This window comes from Fomitopsis serialis, assembly GCF_022376445.1.
Source record: "Fomitopsis serialis strain Sig1Antser10 chromosome Unknown B0H18scaffold_802, whole genome shotgun sequence".
Taxonomy (NCBI): domain Eukaryota; kingdom Fungi; phylum Basidiomycota; class Agaricomycetes; order Polyporales; family Fomitopsidaceae; genus Fomitopsis; species Fomitopsis serialis.
This window is the reverse complement of record NW_025955762.1, coordinates 1-10,285: the sequence shown is the minus strand read 5'-3', so window position 1 is coordinate 10,285 and position 10,285 is coordinate 1. Positions and strand designations below refer to the sequence as shown.

Below are 10,285 nucleotides of genomic sequence, written 5' to 3'. Positions count from 1 at the left end.
AAAAAGTCTAGTTGGCTGAGGACAAAGATGACCATGGCGAGCACGAAGTACCACACCGGGCGGACCTCGTTCAGCATGCCCAGCACGACGTACAACATGATCAAGAAGTAAATGATCGCGGCGCTAGCGTCGAACCGTTCAGTACATCTGTATAACAAGCGATACGCCGGGACTCACGCGCCAGGCCAGATGCTAGTCAAGACAAAGAGCGGGACGCTACTTTCGCTGCTTAGAGGATTGCTCGGGCCGAAGACGTGTGTGAACGAGAAGCCGACGTCGAGTGCGATATAGGTTGTCACCGCGAAGAAGGCGAGGATGAAGAAGTTGAACGGCTGTCGGTGAAGCGCGTCAGTATCGGTGCTGAAGGGCCCAGACGAAGCCGAAGCATAGTATGGTACTTAAACAGCTAGTCAGGCAACGCGAGACGAGATATGTACGACCCAAACAAGCCCGTGAGGCGGTTTGGACGCAAGCAAACGAGCTGGCAGAAAGTGATTGCCCGAGCACAACACTGTGAGATACCTTGGGCTAAACCCACCAGACGAGGAGAACCGCACACTCTACCGTCCTGTCACTCCACTCTCACAGGCCCAAGCACTGCCAACCATACGACAACACAACCTGTTCACCTCATAACGGACCACACCAACCACGACAAGGCGCCGGACGGAATAGAAGCACCAAAGCAAATAGCACTCACGATCAGCGAACTGAGCGTCCCATCTCAACCACCTGCGTGCTAACGATCGCGGTCCCGAGCAGCGCCCAGAACGTCGCCGCGACGAGGCCGCGTGTATCGCCGTCACGGCCGTGAGCGCTGTAGAGCCCTGCGTAGACAAACAAAAAAACAGACATGGCACAGCGCAGCGCAGTCAGCACGGCGATTGAGCGGCCCTGGGGACGGGGGAACGCACCTGCTCGAGGAACGCGCCGGTGGTGACGAGCTGGAAGGGCAGGGTGAGCAAGTAGAGCACGAGGAACTCGCGGAGCTCGGCGCGGCCTGTAGATGCGCGATGGGGTTAGTGCGGGCTCGTCGTACAACGCCAAGAGCAAGAGTGAAGTACGAATCGAAGAACGCGAAACGAAAGGACGGCCGGGAACACGGTTACGGCGATAGAGGCCTGCGCTCGAGCACAGCCATCGAGAATTGGATTGGACGCGCTACGCCGTCGGGCGCGTCCCGTCAGCTCGCGATCGAGGGCGGCTCCCCGGGCCCGCACGTCGATCACCGTCAATCGAACGGAACCCCTGCGTCATGTTCGTCCGTCGACGCCCAGGCGGAAGCGAGAGCAGCGGCCGCGTATGATTGCCCCCTAGCACAGCCACCTGTTCAATGAGGGGGCGATCGGGATAGCGCGCGTCTCCTCACACGACCCGCGAACGTCGACAGAGCCCGGCCAGATCGTGAGACGTGCCAGAGGCTCGCGGGAGAGGACCAAGAGCCAGGAAAGCGGCCGGACGTGTCTAGTCGACACGCGCGTGTGGGGCTTCCTCGGGTGGGAGACGAGTGTCGGTGTTGGTAGCGGCCACAAAACGGTCGCCCACACGCGTACAGTCAGGGTCCTCGATGGCGGAGCTGGTGGTGGTGGTGGTGGTGGTGATGTATGCGTCCGTGTGTGCATGTCCCGAGAACAGTGGAACGCGGTGTATGGAACAGATGCCGCGATCGAGTTGGAACTGAGAGGTGATGCCCTGCAACGTCTGTAGCTTCCTGATGAGCAGTAATCGATCGGTGGGCTTCGTGAGCCCTCATGCATGCACCAGAGCCCGAGAGTAACACAGGACTTTGAGCGTACACCGCTCGAGCAGTGGGGTGTCCGGAGAGGATCGAGATGACCCTGACGGAGTGTGAGACGGCTGTAGAGCCCGCGAGATCGCCATTGAGCGGACGAACGCGTGATTCGCAATAAGAAGCGAAAACGAGGCGATAAACCGGCGATTGGGGGGCCCTCAGCGGGACGCGCTTCCAGGAATGCCAAGGCGTCCGCGAACGCCGGCAGAGAGCGAAGGCCGTGGTCTCGTGATCCGCGCAGTGCCGAGGCATAGGGCGTCGCCGGAGGGCGCAAGTCGCGATACCGGGGAGTGGGTGGTGCCAAGACGAGGCATTCCGGCGGGAAATGGAGAGTAAGACGAGCATACGGAGGAGTGTCGGCCATCGCTTGGAGAGGGACGGCTTCGCGAGACAGACCCAGATAGTGAAACAGAACTGGGAAGTGTAAGAGGCTCCGTCGTGTGCACGAGAACGATAAGGAGAAGGTCGAGACGGCGCAGAGTAGCGTGGGAGGGACGAAAGACCGGTCGGCGTCGTGTTTTGGGGCGTCCACGCGAGGCGTACGGAGGGACGGAAGGCAGGTTAGATGGCCGGAGGATGTGCGCGGCCGAGAATAGCACTGGCTCGGGAAGCAGCGCGGGGAGGGCGTCATCGAGCGGCGAAGACGGGGCGACCACAGAAAAGCACAGGGACCCACAGGGTAGAAAAGAGAGAGACTCACCGACAGCGGCCCTTCTCCTACTCGTCCATACGATCAAGAAGAGGGTGAAGAGGATGCTGACTGCGCAGACGACGATGTTGGCGACGTTGCCGATGGAACCGTCGGCGCCGACGCGGAGGATACCGCACTGGGGGTTGACACCGACGGGGGCCTCTGTCGCGTTGGCGGATGCGTTTGCGAGGAGCGACGCGTTTGCGTGTACAATCTGCGTGAAAATGGCGGTAAGGGCAGGTGCGGGCGCGGCGGAGGGAGATACGGACCTGGCGGTAGAAGAGATTGCACCAGGGATAGGAGGGGACGGTATGGCAGAGAGGCGCAAAGTCGCCGAACTGGGACATGGTGCTGCGCTGACTGTGGACGACAGACAGGGTATCGCTGTGCGCGCAGACGGCGGGGACGAGGCGGTCGTGGACGAGGTCGTGAAGGCAGGAGACGGGAGAGAAAAAGGTCGCGAGGGCACGCGGATGAACATGCGCGCTACTCCCAAACAGGCAGCACACTCACCGCCACGCTCCTCCCTGCGGTGCAACTGCGACTGCGTTGCGGTGACAAGCTCGCTCGGCGGCTTGGTCGCTGGCCACGCTCTGGCTCGCAGGCTGGCCAACTGGGTGACGAAAGGAATGGCGGGGCAGCGCGCGACGGCGGCAACGACAAGGACGGCGAGAACAACCACCAAGATGACAGCCAAGGCAGTGACCACGCTCGCTTTTCTTGACGCCCTCCTCCCTCCCAGTCATGTGCTCTCCCAACGTCGCCCTCGCTGTCCTCGGCGAGTCCTTGCCTGCGCGACCGCCGCACGCTCTGGCTCGCTGTCCCCAGCGTGTCCGTGTATCCGCCTGAGAAGCTGCCCTGCCCCGCTTACGACACGGCTCCCCTTCGACGCTGCCTGCACCTCCCCAACACCACCTCCGTCGTCCGCACCCCTGCAGACTCCGCCTGGTTGACTGGACGACCCGGCCGACCCGGCCTCGTTCACGCACGCCGTCCTCGCTTTTAGGCTTCGAGACGGCCATCTCTCTGGGCCCCCGCCTGCCCACCTCTCAGTCACATCCCGCACGCACCTCAGGCCCTTCTCCCACACCGACGGCGCCACAGAAGGTACGGTGCGCCAGTCTCCACTCGTGGGCGCATCGCCATCCCCGCGTACGTCCCTGTGCATCTTCCATACACTTACGCTCGTATCTCCACAGATGCGGCGCCACAGCAGGGCTGTTTCACCGCGCGTAACCGTCGGTGTACGCTGTATCACTCACGTCGTGGACTTGCGGGCACACCACGGGCGCATGTCTTCCGAACGCGTACGTCCCTCGAATTATCATTGTCGATCTCTGTACACTGTGTCCCCAAAGCATGGAGCACACGACTCTCATTTGGCCTTGCCGTCTACACCCGCCGTATCGTCTCGCCCTCTTGGAAAGGCGAGCGGTCCAAGTCTCGATCCTTCCGTCGATCTACGATGATCGACCCGCGGTCCAAACTCCGTATTGTGCGTGTATGTATCTCGCCAGCCTCGTCCTCTCCGTCCGCTCTGGCCTGCTCCACCGCCTCGACGGATCCCGCGAAGCCGTAAAACCCAACACTGACACGCGCGCGATCAGTGTCAGTGGTCTAGACGCAGGGCCGTGACGAAGGAATGTACCAGCGGTATGTCGGACCATACTCGCGTCCAGGAGTACTGTCTGGTCATTCCTGCGGTTTCCAAGAGCGTCCACGGCCTTGCGGGCGGTTCCTACCCAACATGATCTCGCTCTCGTTGTAACAAATGATGGAGACTGCATGTCCCCAGGGACGACGTGTACATCAGAATGAGGGAGTAGAGGAGAGTGTATACTGGCATGTTTAGTGCTTGTCAGACCTGAATGATCTTGCATTCGCTACTCGCTGACGATCATCGCAGCCCCGCCCTGCGGATGCTGCCGGTATGGTTGCCCGATGACCTCTCTGTCCCGCCTGCTCCCCTCAATTCCTCAATCTCTACGCCATTAACGTGATGGTCAAGGCCGTCGAGAGTACGACGCGTGCCTTGGTCCGTGCGTAGCGTAGTCGGGCCGGTAGCTTTCCTCGCCGTTTGGCAGGTTTTGACGCACCTGTGCCTTCATTACTTACCATTTCGGGGCTTGCCCCTTTCTCCTTGTGCCTCGCTGGCCGACGTTATCAAGCGACGCGCTCGCGCGTCGTCTCTTCGTCTCGACAACGCCCGTCTCGGTCTACTTTACATCGCATACCCTACGACCATTCTATTCTATCGCACCCATTCTCTGGCTACTCGTCCGAGGTCCCCGCCGACGCCTGACGCTCGACCTTGCCCGTGACAGTTTGTCGAGACCACCCTCTCGATGTTGAAGTCGCGTCGCGATCTCGATCTCCAGCCACCGGGCACGTGACGTACCGCCGGGGGTGGTTCGCGTTCTCTCCCTTTCCCCTCTCTCTTTCCTCAGTCGATATACTACCACGACTGAGGTAAGCCGTCATCTACGATACGAGTATGATAGTCACTAATGCCTGTATAGTGTCTGACCACTGTACAGGTAACCTAATACGAGTCGATATACTACCACGACTGAGTGTCTGACCACTGTACAGCTTCTACAGGTTATGAGCCCCGGGCGGTGTTTTTGAACCCGCTCGCATACCCGAAGCTCTCGTTGGCCTTTCAGACTCTGGTACAACATCACTGTGCCCACACAAGAGCACATTCACCCGCATATAGTCACCCTCCCGGGACGATGACCGGATCCCCGACTTCCAGCCCGAAGGCGCCCAAGGCGACGCCGCGATCTCTTCGCTTCGACACTGCTCCTGAGTCCAAAACGTTATCTCCGGCGGTGACCATGTCCTCGGCGACGTCGAAGAAGGTTGAGCCGATCAACCTCCCGTCCTCGTTGTACAGTGGAGGCATCATACTCGACCGCGCCCTGAGCAATTGGTTCGAATGGAAGACGTACGTGCGCCAACATCTCACTATGTGCCGGATGTGGCCCTACCTCGCCGGCACCGTCGTGGAGCCCGATGGCGAAGTTGACCCCACGTCCCTCGAAAATTTCCAGATGAACGAGCAGATCGTCATCGCCTTTTTGGGAACGAAGGCTGCGAAGGAAGAGCAAAGCTTCATGGCCAAGTACACTCGCGCACGCGAGCTGTGGGTTGCCCTCTGCGGTCGTCACGAGAAGGACCCGGGCGCATATGCCCAGGCGCGTCTCTTCCACGAACTCTTTGCCATTCGATACTCGAGCGCAGTCGAGCGCTACTCCGTGACCTCCATGCGGATCCAGGAAGGATGCGAACGCGTTTTCAACATCGGCATACCAACCTTGGACGTCCTGCAAACTATAATCATGATGAATGCGATGGATGGCGAACTGCAGAACCTGCAGTCTCAGGTCGGCTCTTCGCTCTCGGCCTCGGCAACCTCGGGCACTTCGTACACCTCCGTCAACATCATCCATCGTCTCGACATGGAGCAGCAGTTGGTCGATAACCGTGGTGGCAAGGCGTCTAATGTCGACGTGCTTGTCGCCGCTAAGGCGGGTCGGTCTTCGAAGACGTGCACCAACTCCCGCTGCCCACGCCCGAGCGGTCATACCACGGCCGAATGCTGGGCGCCTGGTGGAGGGATGGAAGGCCGCCGCGAGGAGATCCTTGCCAACAAGAAGAAGGCTCGCAAGGGTAGGGAGACGGCCGCTGTCGCGTCTGATCCTCCGGCGCAGGGTCGTCAGATTCGTGTCGTTGACCCAGAGACCGGTCACGCCTACTTCCTCACTACGACGACCGACAACTCTGGTGTTGCCTCCCCCACTGCGTCTACTTCTGACTTCGCTGGCTTGGCGACGGATGCTACCCCTGAGTGGCTCGCTTCTGTGACGTCTCCGGCCGACGCTGCTGAGTACACCGCTCTGGTTTCTGTCACTGACGTCGACACTGTTTCGCTCAACTGGGGCACGAACACTCGCGAGTCTCTCGACCCACTGGCATACTCTGTAGCTCCGGTGCCCGTCTCCGCTCGTCGTCTCCCTGCCGCAGGCTCGGAGCCTTTCGTATTCGACTCTGGGGCCTCCACTCATCTCTCGCCCCGGAAAGACGACTTCCATGACCTCCGCCCGATCGCTGCGCGTGGGATTCGGGGCGTTAACGGCTCCGTCATCTATGCCTATGGCGTCGGCAAAGTGCGTCTGCATCTTGGACGCGGCGCGTCTCTGGTACTCGACGACGTTCTCTACGTCCCTCAGGCTGCCGTTCGTCTCATAAGTATCTCGGCTCTGTGCCGCTCCTCGTCGCGCTACAAGGTGCTCTTCGATGGCAACTCGGTCCGCATCACCAAGCCGGGCGGGGCCCTAGTCGCTTCTGGCACGCTCACTGCGCGTCGTCTCTACTCCCTCGATGGCGCGTCACCTTCAACTGAGCATGCCTTCTTTGCGGGTCGTCAGCCTACGATCGACACCTGGCATCGCCGTCTAGGCCATGTCAACCATCGCACGATCTATGACATGGCGCGTTCCAACGCCGTCCAAGGTATGCCCATCTCCCTCTCCCTCGCACCATCAAAATGTGAACACTGCATTCTCGGCAAGCAGACGAGAAGCGCGGTTCCTAAGGTGCGGGTGGGGGAAAAGGCAGAGAAAATCCTGGATATCGTGTTCGTAGATTTGGCGGGGCCGGCTGACGTTGTGTCGGCGTCGGGCAACCTGTACTCGTTGAAAATAATGGATGATAAGTCTTCTCATTCATGGGTGATCCCTACCCCATCGAAGGCGGTGTTCCCTCAATTCAAAGCTTGGGTTCTTGCCCGAGAACGCGAGACTGGTCGCAAAGTCGGCTTCATCCAGATCGACAACGGCGAGCTCCTATCCCGCGAGTGCATGGCCTTCCTCGAGAGTCGGGGCACGCGATGGCGCACTACTGCGCCGCATACATCCGCTCAGAACGGCCGGGTGGAACGCCTTCATCGAACCATCATGGATCGTGCGCGGGCTATGCGTCTGGCTGCGAACGTACCCGCCAACCGTTGGGACGAGTTCCAGGTCACGGCAAACTATCTGTCGGTGCGCTCTGCTTCTCGGTCTTTGGGGGGGATGACTCCCTATGAGGCGTGGTATGGCAAGAAGCCGGACCTCTCGCATCTTCGCGAGATTGGTTGCCGTGCTTTCGTGCTCATCCAAAACCGCCATAACCCCAAGATATACGAGCGTTCGGTGGAGTGTGTGCTGATCGGCTATGGGACGCACTCAAAGACTTACAGGCTCTATCATCGGCAACTACACAAGGTTGTTGACTCATACCATGTCCAATTCATTGAGTCCCACGAGGCAGATTCTCCACCGCTCGTCAACCCTCCGGTCTCCGTGCCCACCTCTGTTCCTGCCATTCCGGCGCCGTCGCCTCCGATTGTCGATGATGAGCACCTGCTCCCGCCTCGACCTCGCTCACCCGTGGCTCCTCCGCCGGCGTCTGTTTTTGCTCCGCACCCACCACCTGCCCCGGCCTTGCCTCTTGCTCAGGACGATCCGGTGCCACCTCCCGGCGACTTTGCCCCTCGCCGCTCATCTCGCATACCTCTCCCATCTCAGAAGAGGGCGGAGGCCGAAGGACTGCCTTATGCCTCGCGTCTCGCACGTGCTCTGGATGAGATCCGTTCTCGCCCTCAGTCCCCCTCTGCCATTCCTGTGCCCGTGCCGTCTGCTTCTCGTCCCGTACCTCCTGTCGCTGCTCCCGAGCCCCCAGTCGCCTATACGTCTGTACCCGCCGAACATGTCGTCCCTCCAGCGTTCTCCGTCCCTGCCGCCTTCGAGGTTCCCCCGGACATTGAGTCCGCTCTCGCCGCTCTCGCTAAGGAAGACACGCTCCCTCTCAATGTCGAGTACCCCGGTGATCCATCTTCTTTCGCCGAGGCTGAAGCGTCTCCGTTCCGTGATGAATGGCGTGCCGCCTTGAAGGATGAGCTGACTTCGATCAAGGACTTGGGAGTCTATCGACTCATTCCTCGATCCCAGGTGCCGGCTGGTCGCCGAGTGATGAAGGGCAAGCCGGTATATCGTCTGAAGCGGAACAAGAAGGGGGAACCAGTGCGTTTCAAGGCTCGCTGGGTGGCTAAGGGCTTTCAGCAGGTTTATGGTCAGGACTACAATCGCACCTCCTCGCCGACTATGCGGATGGAGTCTTTCCGCGTTCTTTTGCACCTGGCGGCTGCGCTCGACTGGGAGATCGAACAACTGGACGTCAAGACGGCGTTCCTGTATGGCATCCTCCCCGAGGACGAGTACTGCTACATGGAGCAGCCCCAGGGTTTCGAGGAGCCGGGCATGGAAGGCTACGTCTGGGAATTGGTACGTGGCATCTATGGCACGAAGCAGGGCAGTCGCACCTGGAATGATACCATGAACGAGCACATGGTGAGCATTGGATTTACCCGCTTGCCCTGCGAGTACTGCGTGTACTATCGCAAGAATGAGCACGGGACCGTGCTCACCGGCGTTCATGTCGACGACTTCCTACTCGCGGCCAGCTCCGTTGCAGCTAAGGAGGAGTTCAAGGAGGTTTAGGGTTAGGGGGTTAGGTTATGGGGAAATTGGACACATTTTGGACGTAGGAAAGTCTAGGAAAGTCCCCTACACACAGAAATTACAGGCCATGGCGCAGGAAACGGTGCACCGGAGTACATATACTCATGGAATAAATGCACATCTTTGGCGCATTAAACACGGAACTTGCATCCTCACTGCAATCGACACTGTTCAAGTTCACTGGCGCACGGCATACGATGCTCACGGCACTTCTGAGCACGGAACATCTGCCTACGAGTCTTAGAACCCTCAGGGAAGCCTGGAAAAGTACAACAAAGGTAGTGCATACGACGGAATACGCACACAATCTACGGGATGACATGCACGGACAGCCCTCCGCTCCGACTGTCAGTAGTGAATTATGCGCCAGTGGTGCACGGTGGCGGGGCCGTGTCTCTCGCGCAAAAAGAGTACACCGGGCACTGGCATTCACAATAGCGAAGCCTGCGCCAGTGGTGCATGGCGGCCGGGCCGTGTCTTTGTGCACGGAAAATGCAGTGCACCAGAATTCTCATTGACACCGCATGCGCCAGTGGTGCACGGTGGCCGGGCCGTGTCTCTCGCGCAGAAAGAGTACACCGGGCACTGGAATTCTCATTGACACCGCATGCGCCAATGGTGCACGGCGGCCGGGCCATGTCTTTGTGCACGGAAAATGAAGTGCACCAGAATTCACATTGACACCGCATGCGCCAATGGTGCACGGTGGCCGGGCCGTGTCTCTTGCGCAGAAAAGTTACACCGGGCACTGGAATTCTCATTGACACCGCATGCGCCAGTGGTGCACGGCGGCGGGGCCATGTCCGTTGTGCTTTGCAGAGGCTGTCTTGGGCCCTCCTGCTAATGGATCATGCGCCGATGGTGCACGGCGGCGGAGGCACGTCTGTCCGCCATTACACTGAACACCAGGGCCTTCCTCTGAGCATGCGCCAGTGGTGCACGGCAACGCGGCCTTCTCCTCACGTAGTACAGACCGGCCGCTTCTGCTCATTATGCATTCCCCAGTGGTGCACGACAGCGGGGTGCACGACAGCGGGGTGCACGACAGCGGAACATGCGCTCGCGCATATCGGTTGTCTCTGTCCACTACGGCGCACCGTGGCCCGGTGTGCGCCAGTGGTGCACGGCAGTGGGCCAGACCCGTTGCGCTCGGGCTCGGCACACACTGCCTTCCCTCGTCCGGTGTGCACCATCGGTGCACAGCCCTCCGCAATGTGCCCTCAGCTCGCAGAGGCT

General features: G+C 60.0%; 1 protein-coding gene across 1 annotated transcript; it reads right to left on the bottom strand.

The window, feature by feature from the left end:
- Nucleotides 1–23: 23 nt before the first annotated feature.
- B0H18DRAFT_1132168 (uncharacterized protein) lies at nt 24–2,830 on the bottom strand (the record flags this gene model as incomplete). Its single annotated transcript, XM_048035540.1, has 8 exons — nt 24–123; nt 178–332; nt 915–1,000; nt 1,554–1,711; nt 1,797–1,838; nt 1,891–2,206; nt 2,493–2,697; nt 2,753–2,830. Coding segments are annotated over 8 exons (1,140 nt in total), but the record flags the coding sequence as incomplete, so codon positions are not given.
- Nucleotides 2,831–10,285: the final 7,455 nt, after the last annotated feature.